Raw genomic sequence first — 19,835 nt, 5'->3', positions numbered from 1 at the left:
GAGGTGCTTAGGGACATGGTTTAGTGGTGGGATGGCGGGGTTAGGTTAACGGTTGGACTTGGTGATCTTAAAGGTCTTTTCCAACCTAAATGAGTCTATGATTCTATGAAGGCGCTGCTGTTGAAAATGAGGCTGCGTCATTCATTGTGTGGAAAAAAGTATGAAGGCCTGTGAAAAAGAACATGAATGTATGTGTAACAGTCCCTTCGAAGTAAAACAGTGTTTAATCAGTTCGGGCTACAGTGCTTAAAAACAGTAAAATTAGCAAGTTTCTTACAGATGTGGTTTGGCTCCGTTACGTCCTGATTTTTCCCTCAAAAACTGTTAACACCCATGAAACATCTTCCTTTGTCCCCTCGCTAGCCCCTCCTGCTGACAGTTCTGCTAGTAAGAATAATACCAAATCAGTAACCAGAGACAACTGATATTTTTGAAACACACAGTAAACACATCTTCCAGAAAACTCCCTGGCTTTCAAACAAAGATTTTTGAAAACAATTTGCAGTTCAAATGGTGCATTTTTGCTATAATTAAAGTTATACAGAGGAAAAAAACTTTCCTTTCCAAGACTGACTGGCACTGGTATCATTGTTTTTCTGTGGTCTTTTGACCCTACTGTCATTCATCAAGTAAAGGTCAAACACCGAGGTGTTGTCTCATGTTCACAAATTGCAACTGATGCAACTTACTGTCTTCAAAATGATGGTCTACTGTAAACAGGACAGGGGTTGTAGTTTGCTTTATGACTTAAAATGATCATAAAATGTCCGCACCACCAAAATTAGCAGCCTTAACCCGTTTCCCCAGTGCCAAACCAACCCACAGCTAGGCGCTTGTTCAAGGCCAAACGGGTAGGTTTGTCCTTTCCAAGTCAGAGAAGATACGGTTTCCATTCCCAGCAGTGCTGATGTGTGGGACAAGTCACTGTGCCTTTTCATGTTTCCTCCTTCCCATTTCGTGAACAGGAATAGTCATGTAAGCCTCTTTTTTAAAGTATTCACGGTCATTAAAGAACTGCAGAGATGATAAGGTGTGTTTTTATTAATTATTTTGCAAGTCATTCTTTACAAGGTTATAATAAAAGCACGCAGCCAATTGAAAGAGGCACTTTGGCTCTGATTCAGTTTTTGTTGAGGCAAGCTGCCAAACATGCCTCGGTACAAGCAATATTGGACTGCACCAGTCTTATGGAAAATGGCTTCTTTGACATCGTTAATAGTATGCTTAACATTACAGCAATTTAATGTTTTACAGGCTCGATAAGGGGATTTCAAATTCTGCCTTGACCCTAAAATCAGCAAAAGTAAAACAAACAGAAATGCCTGAAATTCTCTCCTCGTAAGTGTAAGGATTTTCCTAATCCAAACCACAGTTTCCATTCCAGCTGAAAGGAAATCTTGTATTTTATGTAAGAGGCTACTATGAGGAGAACTGAGCTGCCAGGAGGTGTATTTTTGTGTGACACCTGACAAGCAAGATGAACAGAGGCGATCTCTTGATAAAAGTCTTCAAACCAGACTGATCACACTCCAGGGCACATACTCTTCCAGAACAGACACACAAAAGGAAACTGATGAAAATAAAAGTATGACACGTTACTGCCTTGATTTCTTAGTGTGATGATGTATTACTTAGTTTGCTACAGCATCGCCCATTGATCTAACAGGTCACATACCCAAGCAAAACTGAGCTCTTGGTGTTACTCTAACCCTTTCCAAACTGTGTTACGGATGTCACAACTGTATGCCAGGCGATTTTGTAGCAGTATTTAAACTGGAACAAGGCTGGGAGCTGCTACCAAGAGCATTCTCAGAGGTAAAATGTGCGCAAAGCCTTGACCTTGTGCATTCTCTAAAATTACTATGCAGCTAAGCTAACCACCAAAAAGTGTGATAAATCACCTATTTTAATAGTTCAGCTGAAAGTACTGTTTATTGTAAAGTCATTAAGTGTTTCTTTTGACAAATTCCTCTTCTAAGTATCTTTGCATATATTTTCTTCGCATCTACGAGAAGTGAGTTTAACATTTTATTTATTAACTTTGAAGTGAAACAGTTCAGCAGCTTCTAAACACAAGCCTGTAAATTAACAATGGTTTCAAGTGTCAACTGTCTCCTCCAAAGTGTTTTCTTTTTGTTGGTTTTTTTTTTCAAATCCAGTTTAACTTTCCCTGTGAAAATGTGCTAAGATGATAAGCTTTAAAAAACCAAAAAATGGTGTATCCTAAGTAAAGATACGCTAGAGTCTAAACAGCTAAAATATGAGCAATTCTAGCCTAGGCAAGATGCTGAAGCTCTGGGAAAGTTTCTGCTTTTGTTCTTAGGGTCGATGATTAGGATAGTGTTTTCACCTCTCCTCAGCGATTTATCTGTCAGACTAGCTTAATTTGGTTTTGCTTCTCAGTTTCTGAAAACTAAGTGGATGAGCTTCTATATACAATCCCAGACACATTCCTGGAATAAGATGAAAGTGAATGTGAAAGCTTTTTGGAGCCTTATCAACTGTGACTTGCCGTATTTGCACTGTCATCTACAGGCTGCGAGCCCCTAGCAATAACTGGCGATCGATGAAAGCAACCTTTGAGATCTCCCCAAAGATTTACTTCCTGCATCCCAAGCCTATCTTCTCTCTGTCCCCAACGAATGTTGTTTTAATTATGCAACTGCCCTGCAACTGTGAGGGCAGAAAAATCAGGGACAGAAGGAAGGGGGCTAGTAGAGAATGAGGATTTTCTGCTGAAAAAAAAAAAAATGACCCTGTTCTGTAGCAGCGTTTTCCACTTGCTTCCACTTTCCACGACAGCAGGGGGAGCGAGTTCATTTTTTGGGGGCTCTTGCTGCCTCACTTGTCCCACAGTGATCATTGGCCTCTTGCTGCATATTCCTTACCACAGCAGCCTCAGATGCAAAGAACAGTGAATAGAGAATTGCGGAGGAAAAGGAGGAAAAGCAGTAACAAGGGAAAAGGGAACTGTTCCTCTTGCGCTGGAAAGGGAGATGACAAACAGCTGGAGAGACAGGTGGGGCAAGTGGAAAAATCCACATATACTTTCCTGCTGCCAGGAAACAAAGATTTCCAAAATGTTCAGCCACTGAAGACCTTTTCCTTCACGGAAACCAGAGGCACCCTCCTTCTTGTGACATCCACACCACATCCAGTAAAATAGTTTATCAACACCTAAGTCATGTTAAAACTAGAGTAAAGAGGACTGTAAAGCAGAATAAAAACAATTAACAGTGACACGCTTACTGAGATGTTTTGGGGTTTTATGCAAGTCCCATCAATGTATAGCAATCCTACAGATATTCCTAAGTTGTTATAAAGTTGTGCTACAGAAAACCAGGATACTTTGCAGCCAGTTGAACAAGACCACGTTGCTGTTCTGCCAATGGAGAGTACCTTTGAAAAAGATGCTAGGCAGATTCCTCTTATAATGTGAGGGTTTTTTTTTTAAATTATTGCACCTGTGCCTAGAACGGGTACATCATGCAGGGCTATCTCTTTGTTTTCAAACTGGTACAAATTAACCAGAATCTAGCATTACAGCCAGAGGTTCCCTTTAGGCAAGTACATACTAGAGAAAACCTGGACATTTTTCCTCAGTTAGTGGACACGGTAACTGAATGAGCCAAACCACCAAATCCAGCTTTGTGAATGCCCAGGTGACCACTTGCAGGTCTGAGTACACTCCTCTGCCTCAGGTCTGCTCTCCGAACCGAAACTCCGCTTCTCACAGGACTAGCGATATTCCTTACCCTTATGTCCCCTGCCTTCCCCACAGAGCTTCTCCCCGCTTCTATGTATGTCCTGCAATGGCAGGACAATGCCCCTGAAATGCACTGCATTGACAGTTTTGAACAATGTAGACATTCAGTCTATCTGTGGAGAGACAATTTCAAGACACTGACAACTGAGAAAGCCAGTAATTCTATAGGTCACACTTAGGCACCCAGAGGTGTAACTTCTTTATATACAATCACTGTAAACAACCGCTTTAAGACTAGTAAGTCCATCTTGCAGACTGCTGAAGAGGAAACTATAGAGATTTACCTAAGGTCGGAAATGCCAGGATGGAACTGCAAGCGGGTGAATGCTGTGCTTCTAGCTGAACTGTATTTCTTCCTCTCTTACCATATTTCTTCCTCTTTTACACAAGAATTAGAAAAGGAGAATTTAAAATTCTCTTTTTATTCCCCACCTAATCACACAGCGATGCTGAGGTTTACAAACACAAGAAAGACATCTGTGTGAATGTCGTGGTTTAACCTGACTGGCAACTCAGCACCACGCAGCCGCTCGCTCACTGCCCCCTCCCTCAGTGGGACGGGGGAGAGAATCGGAAAGAAAATAAAAGGTTAGAGCCGAGGGCTGAGATAAAGACAGTTTAATAAGAGAAAATAATAATAATAGTAATAATGAGAATGATAACAGAATATACAGAATATACAAAACGAATGATGCACAATGCAATTGCTCACCACCCACCGATCGATGCCCAGCCCGTCCCGAGCCGCGAGCAGTCCCTGAGCCGCGAGCCGTCTCCCCGCGACCGACCGACCAACCGACCGCACTAACATAATAGTAAGAGAATATACAGAATATATCTAAAACAAGTGATGCACAATGCAATTGCTCACCACCCACCGATCGATGCCCAGCCCGTCCCGAGCCGCGAGCAGTCCCTGAGCCGCGAGCCGTCTCCCCGCGACCGACTGACTGACCGACCGAACTAACCAACACCCCCGCCCGAGCATGACGTTATATGGTATGGAATAGCTCTTTGGTCAGTTTGGGTTAGCTGTCCTAGCTGTGCTGTACTCCCAGCTTGTTATGCACCTGGCCGAGCAGGAGAAGCTCAAAAAGTCCTTGAGTAGTCTGAGCACTACTTGGCAACAGCTGAAAACATCAGTGTGTTATCAACATTCTTCTGGTACTAAATCCAAAACACAGCACTATGCTAGCTACTATGAAGAAAATTAACTCTATCCCAGCTGAAACCAGGACAGTGAATTTGCATTTGTTTCAGACAGCTTTCCTTCTAAATGTTGTTACACTATAATGAGCGAAGAACATGTGGACCTGGGGCACAGACAGTGCCGGATTCCACACTCAATGAGATCTGTTCTTGTAGATGTAGGAAAGATGCTGCGATAGTGTAACGTGTTTCTTTCCTTCAGAGAACTGATACACTGCATTTTTCATTATTTGATTTTAATACATACTTTTCCCATCATTTACACAAAAATAAACACAAAATTTAAGACATTATTACATTATACAGCTAAATAAAGCAAGAATTTATTCCAGAAAGCAAATATCTGTAATATTAGTTACTATAATAACTGATTTTCCTTTCAGGACATAGTTCTTCTGTCAGTCAAGCAATTGAGAAATTGATGGGAGCTGTGTCTTTAGAACTGAGGCCAGATTCTGGCATACCAATGATTTTTAAAAGAGAACTGGACTCGGTTTGAATACCACACTTCTAAAAAAATTTTTTTTTGTTTGTAATAATTTACTGATTAACTAAAGTATGACTCTGTATCTTCTATGAATAGAACATCATTATCAAGATACTCCAAAATTATATTTCCACCATTGTACAATGGATAGTCTTTATCAGATAGCCACGTTTCCAATGTGTGCTCAAACGGCAAGGCTTCTCCAGAGGCAGTATGGCACAAGCGCAACTTCTGTAAGACAAATAGCACAGAAATTAACATCAAGATTTGCCGATCTGAGATGTAAGAAGTGAGGTGGGGGATGGACAAAAGGGTAAAAAAAACCCCAAATCAAACCCCAACAACCTGGAAAATGTTTGTTATTATTATTGGTTTACCTGAGATGTTGATTTGTTGTTGTCATTTTTAAGGCTTGCTAAGGAAGCTGCAAAATCTACTACTTTGCCAATACTCCACTTACTGCAAAAGAACATCGGCTTGCTTTTCTCTTTGTTCCCCTTTGGTAAAAATACTTGAAAGTAAATTCTTTCTGCCTAGAAAAACATGAAAAATAAACAAAAAATTATGCACAGAAGAAACACAGAATTCCAGTCATACACATAATAGTTTTCCAGTAAGAAACTTAAACTTCAACCCAAAAATTACCAAAGGAAACTTGTTCTATTCCATCAGGACCAAGGCCCCATTTTACTGCAGAATATAAATGACTGAGACCATCAAGTCCAATCCCCTCCAGCTGCAGGCACATATATGATGGACAGTAAGTTCAGAAAGGTGGAGAGAACATCTTCCGCCAGAGTCCCACAGCTAGGCTGTTACATAAAGACAGATATGAAAAGGTGTCTGCCCTGGATTTACTAGACATTAATGACTGCTCTGGGGAGAAAAAGGTGAGTTTAAAAAAGCAGTGCTGGCTTTTGGCAGCAGTATAATGTCTCAAATTGGAATGCAAAGGTGGTTAAAACAGAACAATTCACTGTACTGGAAATGCCTGCTTCACAAACCAACATCCCAGTCATGGCCAGCTAATCCTTTATCCTGTATTTCCTCCTTTTATGTACTAAATGCTCGTTTGATATCTACTAGACTGAAACATTTGTTTAAGAAATGTCAAGAGTAACCTATGAGGGAGAGATTTTGAATGGGATTAGGACAATCCCTTCTTCAGGTTTATTTCTTCTTGACATTCAGCAGAAGACACAGAGCAAGCATGACCAGTATATTCGTCTGTTAAGACCGCGCTTGCTGAGTCCAAGCCAGACACTATCAAACAAGACAGAAATCTTCTTTTCAAAGGATTTATGCCTTCCCTAGAAAAATATGGAACTACCCTTCCCCCAGTTATGTTCATAAAATTGAGTCTGAATTTCAACCTGTGCATTTTCCTCAAAACTTGAGTGCTCTCCCCACACAAGAAAATCTTTAACGTCCAGGAATATTACAAAGGGGCAAGGGAAGCAGGGCCTGAATCTTGCTAAAATGTAAATGACCACAACTTGTACAAGAGCTAACACAACGGCCATCCTATTATGGACGCACACTAACATCACTCAACTGCTGTCAGCACCCCAGCACCTTCCTACAGTTGCTCCTCCAGTTCTAAGGATGATGAGACAGTCTCCCACAGTTCACTGGAGCCTAATTCACAAAACAGCTCATTCTACTGTTGCATCCCTGACTATGGGATATGTCTCCTGGAACTTCTGTGCCATATGCAAAAAAATACCGGTCAGTCAGGGACACTACTTTGCAGCATGGCCCTCCTGTTTTGAGCTGGTCAGTCGCAAACATATGCAAAAAAATACCGGTCAGTCAGGGACACAGTAACTAACACTACTTTGCAGCATGGCCCTCCTGTTTCGAGCTGGTCAGTCGCAAGAGGGGTAACACATATCAGGGTCTGACACCAAAAGAAGCAGTCATCTGCAGAAAGCTAGTCTAGACAAAGAGGCCAGAGAAAAGGTATTTCTAAGATAGCCTGATTTATCTGATCATAGCATAAGAAAGATCAGGAAGGATCTCTGGTGTCATGTGGTCCAAAACCATGCTCAAAGCAGGGGGAACTTTAAAGCTGGTCCTAACTGTAAAGATAGACCAGGTTGCTCCAAGTTAGATTCAATCAAGTTTTGAATATCTCAAAGATGCAGATTCCACAAATTTTCGGAGCAGCTTGTTCTGAAGTCTGACCACACACACTGTGATTTTTCTTCCTATTATCACATGCTTGCAGCTTGCATCCATTGCCCCCTGTCCTTTTGCTGTGTGCCTCCAAGAAAAATGTGTCAATCTTCTCTACACGGTGATTAGAGAACTAATGTGCCTAAGGAGGCATGCCAGAAACATCATACTCAAAAACATCTGTCATCAAAGTGGAACATGCTGAACAGAAGGCAGCTAGAAGGAGTCTAGGAAGCAATTTAAATAGAGAGGTGCTGAAGGTTAACAGGCTTAATTTATCAGTGTTAGAATTATTGCTATTCTAGATGATTGAACAATTAATATCCAAATGAGATAATGAATAGTAAGAGAAATTAGCATACTGTAATTTGTGCTACACTTTTTAGAACTTACTGGCTTTGGAATTAGGAAGCAACCTTTAAAATTTTCTTCTATATATTGAGGGTGGGTTTTTTTAATTATGTTCCACAATATTTGAAAATAATCACTTTTGCTCCAGCACATATTCATTAAAGTGGTACTATCTGTGAAGAAAGCTACAAGCAGGTCTTTGTATTATGACTTCGGCCTAAGCAGAGTTATCTAATTTCTAAGCATGACAAAGTATAGAAAAAGAAATTTATAAGCGTACTCATTAATGGAATAGCTGTAGTTGGTTTAAAAACAGTAATTAAATTACTAAGATAAGAACTAACAATAAGACTATCACATAGAATGTTTTCAGTATTATAAAATCAATCTAACAGGCCCAAACTTGGTGTGCTCCAACATAACAATGTTGTGAGAAGTAATTTAAATACAGGTTTTTTAAGAGGATGCATAAGTACAGACCTAAAGTGAAACCCAAGATGAAAGAATCAAGGTATTTCTAAAACCCAACATAATCCTGATATGTGGAAAAGACTTGAACACCAGGTTTGACTGGCCATGACAGTAAAAAAAAAAAAAAGAATCTGTGAAATACTTCAAGAATCAAAGAAAATTAAAGGCTGAAAGAAACATAAAGCAACAGTCAAAACCCTTTTCCAGCTCAAAGGTAGGAAGAACTGACCTCAGGCACTCCATACCTCATCCAGAAATGTAATACATATCCATTAAATCTGAGTAGCAGAAATAAGAATGGAGCTTTACCGAACACAAAGCTCAGTTTCATATGAGACAGCTTCAATCTGACTGGTACAGAGCTGTGCAAGCTGTGTCCTGTCTGTGTCAGAAGCCTCTCAGTACCCAGCATGAAAAGCATCCCTTTGAGATGGGTTTGCCATGCATGACCGGCACCCCCTGCTCCTGACCCCTGGTAATATGGTTAGCATAACTAACGCCATCTTATATGGCAAATGGCCATTCGCTGTGACCAAGCTGGTCACGTACCAGTCCCCTCTCCCCTCTTCCTGACGGCCCTGAAGGTCCTACGCACCAGACAGACTTCTTCTCCCCCTCCCTATCGGCCCCAAGGTCCCTAGGCACCAGGCCAACTACTCCCCTCCTTGCTGCCCTCAAAGGTCCCAGGCACCCAGCCAACCTGGTGGTGCTAACGCCGTCACGGAACAGGGAAGCCCAGCAGAACACGATACACTGTCCATAAAATCAAGCAGTTACAAGCCCAAAGTGGGACTTGAACCAGAACCGCTACTGGAATGCAAACCCTGTGATCCTTGGTAGCCAGGGACGCCTCCACCATCGTCTGCTTCCTCTGAGGACTGACTGAGTGACTTTTACTCTTTTGCATGTTTCGAGTCTAGATGATGACTGTGATACTGATACTGCAAGCCAAGTATTAAGATTTGGCCTGATCTGGAGAGGGTCCAGGTGATGAGGAAGCATAAGCTAAGCTGTGCTATAAAATTCTGTGCTACTCTACTTATATCATTGTGCTGTGCTGATTCTGATTATAAAAATCCCATGCTACTCTGATCATAAAATTCTATGCTATGCTAATCATCAAATTCTGTTAAAATAATAAAGCTTTAATTGTAACTACACCTTAGTGCCATTATCATTCTGCCAGGGATCCCCAAAAGAGCCTGTCTGTCCCCGCAGTGTTGGGTGACAGAACAAATTGGTGTAGTTGGCAGAATCCTTGGGTCAGAGTAATGACTGATCTCCCTGATAAATGGGACTCCTGGAGAAAGGGGTTTACAGAAAATAGATGGCAAGATCCCAAGTGGGACAACAAGTGGCTAGAGGCAATAAGCCTGGAAGGATGTGTGTAAAGTGAAGGACGGAGAGAAGGAAGGAATGTGCTGGCTATTAGCCGCAGTACAGAAAATTGAGAACGCGCAAGTTGAAAAGTTAGAAGAGGAAATTACGAAGCTGAAAGGTGAATTGTCAGCGAAGGATTTAGAATTAGTATAATCAAATTAAAGGCTGATAGTCTGGAAAAAGTGTCTCTTGAAAAACAATTAGTGGCAAAAGTTATACAAAAAGCAAGAAAACATAATGAAAAACTGTTAAAAGGTAGCGATATAGATCCTGTAAAGGTCTGTGTAGCAATGTATAATGGTGCTGGAGACATTTGGGACAGCCCAGATGAATCTGGTGAGGAAGTAATTGATTCTGTACCAATACAACCCCTGACTAAACAAGAAGTCACTACGGATAGACCCACAGGGGAACAACCTGCAGAGAAGGGATACTACTAGCATTTGAGATTTTAATATGGATTATCTGTGAAAAGTTCAGGCAACATACCAAAAATGACCTGGGCAGTCAATAACTAAATGCTTGTGCCACCTCTGGCATGATAAAGCAGCAAGAGTGTCTCTGCTTGCAGGAGAGAAAAAAGACTTCAATTTAGGTCCTGGAATTTTTCTCACCCTCTGAGGGAATGTTGCTTGACCCTTATGGACCTTAGATATTCAGTGGGCAAGAGGGGTCCACTATCAAGATCGGAGCGAGGAACCTACAGTTCCTTGGCCAGGTCCAGATGAATTGCAGGAAGCATAATTATGAGCAGCTATTATAATCTTATTACATTGAGCCAAAGCCCCAGGTGATGAACCTCATCCTTGGGACGTTCCTGCTACATCCCTGATTTGAGGTCTGAGGTGGGAAGGGAAAGAAGCCGCAGGATCACAGAAATTAATCTTTATGCAAATATGCCAGGGTTTACCTGCAGAAATCCCTTTTTCACAAGTGCTCCACAAATACAAGAATGAAGCACTGACCCTCCCATACGAAGGGAGCAGTGCTGGGTCCTAATACCTCAGTCCCAGCTGGAGGTTGAACAAGTGCCCCATACAGCCATCAGGCCAATTTAAATAAGCAATATTAGAAGACTTCCTAATCAAACTGAAAGTGCATGATCTGAGCGAAACAAGTGGTGGTTGTCCTGGTTTCGGCTGGGATAGAGTTAATTTTCTTCATAGTAGCTAGCATAGTGCTGTGTTTTGGATTTAGTACCAGAAGAATGTTGATAACACACTGATGTTTTCAGCTGTTGCCAAGTAGTGCTGAGACTGCTCAAGGACTTTTTGAGCTTCTCCTGCTCGGCCAGGTGCATAACAAGCTGGGAGGGAGCACAGCTAGCACAGCTAACCCAAACTGACCAAAGAGCTATTCCATACCATATAACGTCATGCTCGGGGGGGGGTTAGTTAGTTCGGTCGGTTCGTTCCGTTCAGTCGGTTGCTCGCGGCTCGGGGACTGCTGGCGGCTCGGGACGGGCTGGGCATCGGTCGGCGGGTGGTGAGCAATTGCCTTGTGCCTCATTCGTTTTGTATATTCTGTATATTCTGTTATCATTCTCATTATTACTATTATTATTATTTTCTCTTATTAAACTGTCTTTATCTCAGCCCTCAGCTCTAACCTTTTATTTTCTTTCCGATTCTCTCCCCACCCCCAGCCCACAGAGGGAGGGGGGGAGTGAGCAAGCGGCTGCGTGGTGCTGAGTTGCCAGCCGGGGTAAACCACGACAGTGGTGTACCTGCATAAATCAGGGGTACACTGGTGACTTGCTCCATGGTTTGCCTACCAGAAAACTATGATTGCTAGCAAAGGAAGGGGAAAAGGAGGAAAAGCTATCCACACCTCTACTTAGTGCCCCTCCCATAAATGGAAACCCCTTTAAACCACAAAAATATCCTGACTTATCTCCTATCAGATGGCAGTATCAGGGAAATTAGACAAGGGGCTTGGGCTGGCAGAGGTACAAGTGGCCCTACTACTTATCTCCTATCAGATGGCAGTATCAGGGAAAGACAAGGGGCTTGGGCTGGCAAAGGTACAAGTGGCCCTACCCTCTGCCACTTGAGTACCAGGTCCCACCCTTTGGGCCACGGTAAACAAGAAATTAAAGACCAATTTCCTCATAGATACTGGAGCACAACCATTCATGATTAAAGCAGAATCATGCCCTGGAGCTATCCCTCTGAAACATCAGAAAATACTAGTAATTGGAATAAATGGAGCAGTGGTTCCTTAGTCAATTATGAAGGTAAAATTGGAACTTCCCTTTTGCCTTCCCCTATTCCCCAAAAATAGCAAATGCAACTAGAAACCTAAATAAAATTGGTATGGATATTCTGCGAGTTGGATACAGGGCAACACTAACTGGACTACTGAAACAACTGGTGAAGAAACAATGCCGGGGCACCAGCCAGGAGGTCACCTTTTTGGGGACCAAATGGACATGGGTTAGGAAATAAGTCCCCATGTCCACTTGGCAAAGTGATTATATTGGGCCATTCCCCTGAACACCCGAGGGGTGGCGTTCTATCCTTACTGGAGTTGAAATAGTATCAGGCTTAGGGAAAGTTTTTGCTTGCAGGAAAGCTGATGGTCTTAGCACTGTGGGAGGATTTAATACATGGTTTGCTGACACTCCCACGCCCTCTGCTGTGCAGTCTGACAATGGCACTCATTTAAAAAACCCCCGCAATTTCCAGGAATGGTGTGAAAATCAGAGAGTTGCCTGGGTGTTCCACCTGTCCTCCACAACCCGAAGTAACAGCACAGTCAAGACGTGGAATGGTCTACTAAAATGAGCTCTAGGGCAAAGTTTATATGCAGGAAAATGGTGTAAACCCCTACCTAAAGCTATTTGATGCTTAAATAACTGGCAGACACCCACCAGATGCCCAGTGGCACAAGCTCATTTTCCTGCTCTCCAACCCATAAACCATCTAAAATCCCCACTGTCAGCCTGTCATTTTTCTCAGGGTGACACTGTTCTTACTAACTACCCTTTGATGGTTAAAATATCTGTCACTTTACCAACTCCCTGAGAAAAGGGCTTATGGAAAACTGTTTCTAAATGGGGATTCCCTTTTAACTTTCACTGAGGCTTGGATAATTCCCATGACTGAGTAATTTCTTACTGCTTCAGATAATGAACTACATTTGGGACAGATTCTTTGGCCTGACAAACCTAGAGTGTGCCCAAGGAATCATCACTTTACCTTCATGGAAACCTCAGCTGTAAAAAGATGACCACAACACCCACTGTATTGTACTTACCCTTATTTGTACCCTCTGCCTCCCTATTGCAAGAATGGGATGATAATCGTGTCACTTCAATTCGTGAACATCATTTCTCAAATGGGTAGTGAATCAAACTGTTGGTATTGTTTACACCACCCTCATCTTCAGATGCTAATTCTGGGTGGGTAGCTGAACCTGCTCCTGAAACATCTTGGAACCAATCTATGTTGGCATACTCAGTCCCCAACCCTTCAAATTATCAAACTCAACCTATGGTGCACTGCAATGCCCAAACATACAAATTCAACCTGGGTGGGAAAAACAAGCAACTGTGATTATACCCGGCTTTACAATCAGACACAAACTCAGTTTCAGCTGATACACTATAATCGAACCAGAGTTGGTAATGAATCCAATTTAAGAACCACATGGATCTGTAAAAACAAATCAGTGATTAAAAATAATACTGTTTTAAATATTTCGCCACCCTGGAATCTCACATGGACTGTTAATGGCACATTTTACCAAAGATACTATAATTTCACTGGTCCTAATGCTACATTCTACAGAGTAATGGTTGGTTAAGAACTAATGACAACTGGACCATCTGCAATTGGAATAACACATCTGACTGTATATACACCAACCTTTTTCACATCATTTGAATGAGCCACACTCACCAGCTTACAGTTGATCACCCTGACAATGGAAGAGGCTCATCAACGGTGTGAGGAATGTTTCCCTAGAAATTTCCAGTACCAAATCAGTGGCCCACCATTCCAGCATCCGGATGGTTCTGGGCCGGTGGCACAAATGCCTATGAAAGTCTGCCATCACAATAGACAGGTACTAGTACCACATTGTGTCTTGTTCCCCATGCATTTCAAGAAAAAAAATTAACTTCTACCTTTTTACACAATCATTTACGTGTATGTAGTGTGTTGTGATCAATCCCTTGGTACAAAGAACGACAAAATTTCATCAATTTATGCATGCACTGTTTCCAAGTTTAAGTACTGATGAGATGGAAAGAGCTATTGTAAATATTTCTGCTACACTTGAAAGTGTCCAAAATGCTACTGTAAATGCTTTAAAAAATGTTTGCTATCAGAAATTAGTTCACTTTCACAATTAGCAATTCAGAATCATTGGGCCTTAGATTATCTTTTAGTGTCACAAGGAGGTATATGTATACTGTTAAAACCCCCTTGTTTTTGTACTAACGGATCTAAACAAATTGAGTATCATATAAAAATCATTCAATGACAAGTTCGTACTTTTCAGCAAATAGCTCAAGAACAACTCCTGTTAGAAGGTCTGCCTGCTGACTGGTTTTGACCATGGTCCTGGCTACCTGACTACGGAACACGGCCCCACTGCATTTTGTTAATAATAACTCTTGTTATAGCTGTTGGAATTATGTTATTTTGTGCTGTATCTTACTTTAAATATTTAAGCATATCAATTGCTAAAATCAATGTCTTACACTCTCATCACCCCTCGGATGAACAGCCTTCGGATAGCACACAGCCCATTGGTGCCATGGGGTCCTCTTTATGAACCCGTTGCTAAGCTGTGGGCTGTGGGCAAGAGGTGACGGTACCACCACCACTGACATCCTTCCCTGCTCATGATGGTGTCAAGGCATGGGGTGTGACTGGCACCCCCTGCTCCTGACCCCTGGTAATGATGAAAAGCTTTAATTGTAACTGCAACTTAGTGCCGTTACCATTCTGCCAAGGATCCCCAAAAGAGCCTGCCTGTCCCCGCAGTGTTGGGTGACAGCCATATGGCAGGCAAATACATTTCTGATACAAAATAAAGGAATTTGACCTGACTGCTCAGAACTCTACACAGACACCTTGTAACAGACATAAGGCTAGTGAGATTGGTTTGGGGTACGAGGCTGATATAGATGTATAAATGATTGTGGGCTTGAAGAATTAAATCCTAATGCAAACTGGGGGAACTAGATGAAGAACAAGAAATTTAGAAAACTTAGCATTTCATTTGTGAATTCAATTATTGAAAACAAACATGACTGACCTGAGGCAAGGACTTGTCCCCACATGCGTGCATTTTCAGTTTCATTAATGCCACTTTTGCTGCTGTCTCATTGTTTTTTGCTCCTTTATGTTTTTTGCTTTTTGCTTCCTCGTTTTTTTTGGAATCTGAGAACAATATTAATCCTGTTAGTGGGATGTTTCAGACTGTCTCCTGAACATACCTTAGAATTAGCCTATTGGGCCTCATTATATCTCCAAGGTTCCCATTCCTTTCATGTCCTCCTGAGGCCATGATATAAGGTACTCCTATTCAATAACATCTGGAATTGTTACAGTCCTAACAGCACTCTTCTACACTGAGAAGTAGATGAACGCTATTATGAGGTAAACACAGGTTGCAAAATCTGAACAGATACAAATTCCTAAGTTTCTACACCAGTGACTACCACAGCATTCATATGGCAACAGTTTCAGGTCCTCCTTTCTACACATAACCCCCACTGTCCAGTTAGGAAGTGCTGTGTATTCTCTTTCCTGTCCTAGATCTTGTTTAGAAGCTGCAAAACATTACCTTGTAGACTCACACTTTTTTGCCAGCTTGGTTGTGTAGATATAATCCCAGCAGATTGGCATGTGCACCCAGTACAGTACAACTGCATTATTTGCACATGAATCAACATGCAAATAATAATGGCTAAGTAGAATTAATTACATGATAGTACTTGTAGAATGAGAACAAGACAATAATTCTGAAAGAAACCTGAGCACTATTTAATCTTCAAAGATTCTCTTTATGGACATATGCTACTGTTGTCTCAGTCTAGGTGAACAGTATTACATGCTGACATGTGAGTTTAGGGCTATTTAAACAAGGAACCCCCATCCTTTCTTCTTATTTGGTCAAACCTGAACTCTCAGAGAAGGTCATAAACTCAAACAGCCTTCTGAAGAAAACTGTAGAATATATATCCCACTGTACTTGCCTAGAATATGTTTAACAAGCTGCTGGGTGGCAGCCATTCGAGGTTTTGGCGTGTCCAGTTTCTCACATTCGTGGTCTGATTGATGCCGGTGTCTGTAAACAACAGTGTAAAACTTTTATTACCTTTTCCATACACTAATGAATGAGCACTGATGTTTAAATACTCTGTTCTGCTCACCTTAGACAAAAATGTTTTTCACAGTAGGGGCATAAAACTGGCAAAAGCTCCTTTCCCTTGCAGTCCTTGTATGAGCATGGGTAAGATCTGTGCTGATCTGGTTTCACAGAGTTGTTTCTTATATTCACCTAGGCATTAATAAAAAATATTTTCCGTAAATAAACAGACATTACAGATACAAGTCACCGCCCCAGCTTTCCAAAAGAACTATGCTAGCTTTCCATTCTAGGAGCAAAACTAGTCCAGTGATTCTCTCTTGCTTTGTCCTGGTTAAGTTTAGCTCAGAGTTAGAAAAAGAACCATCATCCTACTCAAACTCAATTTACTTCTGACAGGCAGAAAAAGAGTAGGTTCATTTTTTTAAGCTTGTCACATTCTCAGTTAAATAATTCATACTTATATACTATGTGTATGTATCTAATCTGAAAATACACAGTTAAGTTGCACAGAATCTTTATTTTAAGGTAGTCTGACATTATTAGATTACCTCAGAACACCCATGAGCATCTCGGCTTCTGTGCTGAAGGCTTTATGGCAAAAGAAGAAAATATCACACCGTTATCAACATTTCAGGAAAACAAAACTGCATGTGAAAACATTTAAGTGTTTAAAGAGTGATCTGACAAGTTTCATCATGGGAACACTTCAATTAAATAATGAATCTTCTCCAAAATTTGTTCTAACCTATGCATTTCACATCTCAAATGGACCAGTCGTATTCTTCCCAAGTATGTAAACCATTTAGCTCTTGGAACTTATGCCCCAAGACAAGAAATCATCCCAAGAGAATAAGGACATCAGCGTGCTTAAAAACTCAGCTCAAAGCAACTGGAGTTTGTCTGTTTTAATGGATTTTGAATCACCTTCCACAACAGTGGAAATCCCTTGAAGGCTTCTAACATGTTAAAAGTGAAATCTGCCCGCAGTCTATCTGAGTTTATCTCAGCTCCCCGCTGAAGTGTAGATCAAAGTGCAGGCCCTGATCTGAACCTTGGAAGAAACTTCTGGGGTTTTTCTACATGAAAAAATACCACCCCCCAAAAAAAGATCAGTACAAAACAGGGTCTAAGTTAGACGCCTTCCAAAATAATCTACCTGTATTCTAAAGATAATCCCACTGATTTCAAAGCTCCACAGCAGCCACTTGGGAAAAATGAAACAATTATTTTTAACTGGATGTATCTGAACTGAGTCACAGAATGTCTTATACAGCATTTAGGCCTACACAACTGCCGCACTGAGATCTTACAAAAAAAAAAAAAAAAACCAAACCAAAAACCCAACTTAATTTCCTTTCATGACAAGGTGACCCACCTAGTTGACCTAGGGAACCCAGCAGATGTGGTGGTTTTGGATTTTAGCAAAGCTTTTGACACTATCTCTCACAGTATTCTGGACAAAATATCCAGTGCACAGCTAGACAAGCCTGTTGAGTGTGCAATGGGCCAACTGGTTGGCCTCAGAGGGTTATAGTAAATGGGGTTACATCAGGCTGGTGGCCAGTTACCAGTGGGGTTCCCCTGATCTCAATTTAAGGGGCAGTGCTCTTTAATGTTTTTATCAATGATCTGGTCACAAGAATCAAATGTACATTAAGTTTGCTGATGATAGTAAACTAGGAGGAGCTTTGGACTCTCTCGAGGGTAGAGACCCCTTGCAGAGATATCTGGATAAACTAGAGAACTGGGCAGTCACCAACTGGATAACATTTAACAAGAGCAAGTGCTGGTTTCTCCACCTGGGATGGGGTAATCCTGGTTACACATACAAACGGGGCTGAGAGGCTGGAGAGCACCCCTGCGGAGATTTGGGGGTTTGGGTTGATGGCAAGTTGAGTCAACAGTGTGCCCTGGCGGCCAAAAGGGCCAACCATGTGCTGGGGTGCATCAAACATAGCACCACTAGCCAGACAAGGGAGGTGATTGTCCCACCCTACATGGCACTGGTGTGGCCCCACCTCAAGTACTGTGTGCAGTTTTGCGCCTCAGCATAAGGACATCAGACTATTAGAGTGTGTCCAGAGGAGGGTGACCAAGATGGTGAAAGGTCCTGAGGGAAAGACTTGCAAGGAGCAGCTGAGGTCACTTGGTTTGTTCAGCCTGGAGAAGAGAAGGCTGAGGGGTGACCTCATCACAATCTACAACTTCCTCAAGGGGGGCAGTGGAAGGGGAGCTGCTGACCTCATCTCTCCGGTGACCAGCAATAGGACACAAGGAGATGGAAGGGTGCTACGTCAGGGGAAGTTCAGATTGGACATTAGGAAAAGGTTCTTCACTGAGACACTGGAACAGGCTCCTCAGGGAAGCAGTCACGGCACCAAGCCTGTCAGAGTTCAAGGACCGTCTGGATGATGCTCTTAGTCTTATAGTTTAGTCTTAGGTAGTCCTGCAAGGAGCAGGGAGTTGGACTCAATGATCCTTATGTGTCCCTTCCAACTTGAGATACTCTATGATTCTATGAACTTACCAGAAGACACCTGAACAGCCATCACATACAAAGGGGAGAAAATCTGAAACAAGGAGATTTTTTTTTCAGTTAGACAATACGGTCTTTGTTTTGCTAACAGTTTCTAACTTAATTTTTACATGATTAACTTTTGGAGTAGGTATCTTTACAAGGACACTTAGCAACTGCATCTACACAGTACCTGGAAGTGGCTTTTGTAACACAGTTACACTGTTGACTCCCCTAGTTAATGAAAATTAAGCTACCTAGTTGCCAACCAGGGGAGACCTGATCGCCCTCAACAACTACCTGAAAGGAGGCTGTAGGGAGGTGGGGGTCAGTCTCTTCTCCCTGGTAACAGATGATAGGACAAGGGGGAATGGTTTGAAGCTGCGCCAGGGCAGGTTTAGGCTAGACATTAGGAAAAACTTCTTCACCAAAAGGGTAGTCGGGCTCTGGAATGGGCTGCCCAGGGAGGTGGTAGAGTCCTCCTCCCTGGAGGTATTTAAAAGAAGGATAGATGAGGTGCTTAGGGACATGGTTTAGTGGTGGGATGTCAGGGTTAGGTTAAAGGTTGGACTCGATGATCTCAAAGGTCTTTTCCAACCAAAGTGATTCTATGATTCTATGATTCTGTTATCCCTTCGAAAAAGCCAGCACTTCTTGAATTTGACAGTCTTGATGAACCTGCTCTTTCCTCTCTACCCTTCGTATGGTGCATACTGTCCTCGTGTAATTTAAATTGCACATACACCTTAAGTCTCTGCACACACACCTCCCCCATCTACTGCATCAGTTCTTCTAGATAAAATCACTTCACTGTCTGCTGAACTCGGCCGCATCCCCAGTGGCGGCAAACGCCCACCTCCAGGCCACTACTCCATTTCTCCATCCTTCAGATTTGGTCTTGATGGACCACCATGCAACTGGACTGCATAGCTCAGGTCACAAAGACCTCAGGCACTTCACCCGCGAGACCGAGCGCTCCCGTCAGAAAGCTGTGGGTCCAGGTGGTTTTGCTGCCCCTTTCTGAAAGGCTCCATTTTCATTCACTTCGTTCCTGAGATCAGTGAAGGCCACCAAGGGTGCAGAATGGAAAACCAGGGAAATTAGGGTTGGCAAAGCGGGGGATTGAGCACCTAGCGACACAACGAACCACA

The 19,835-nt window shown here is 42.2% G+C and overlaps 1 protein-coding gene across 1 annotated transcript in view; it reads right to left on the bottom strand.

Moving 5' to 3' along the window:
- Positions 1 to 4,980: 4,980 nt before the first annotated feature.
- The window catches only part of ZFAND1 (zinc finger AN1-type containing 1), a 16,441-nt gene continuing 1,586 nt past the window's right edge, over positions 4,981 to 19,835 (bottom strand). Inside the window, exons 2-9 of the mRNA XM_035890083.1 lie at positions 19,541 to 19,550; positions 18,697 to 18,739; positions 16,718 to 16,757; positions 16,231 to 16,358; positions 16,054 to 16,145; positions 15,111 to 15,235; positions 5,840 to 5,995; positions 4,981 to 5,693 (exon numbers count right to left, since the gene is read on the bottom strand). Coding sequence (XP_035745976.1) covers positions 5,523 to 5,693; positions 5,840 to 5,995; positions 15,111 to 15,235; positions 16,054 to 16,145; positions 16,231 to 16,358; positions 16,718 to 16,757; positions 18,697 to 18,739; positions 19,541 to 19,550 — 765 coding nt within the window. The 3' untranslated portion in view covers positions 4,981 to 5,522. The remainder of the gene's footprint in view (positions 5,694 to 5,839; positions 5,996 to 15,110; positions 15,236 to 16,053; positions 16,146 to 16,230; positions 16,359 to 16,717; positions 16,758 to 18,696; positions 18,740 to 19,540; positions 19,551 to 19,835) is intronic.

Source organism: Egretta garzetta, unplaced genomic scaffold (genome assembly GCF_000687185.1).
Source record: "Egretta garzetta isolate BGI_Z169 unplaced genomic scaffold, ASM68718v1 scaffold251, whole genome shotgun sequence".
Taxonomy (NCBI): Eukaryota; Metazoa; Chordata; class Aves; order Pelecaniformes; family Ardeidae; genus Egretta; species Egretta garzetta.
Note: the sequence above shows the minus strand (reverse complement) of the source record. Positions and strands in the feature narration are given on the sequence as shown.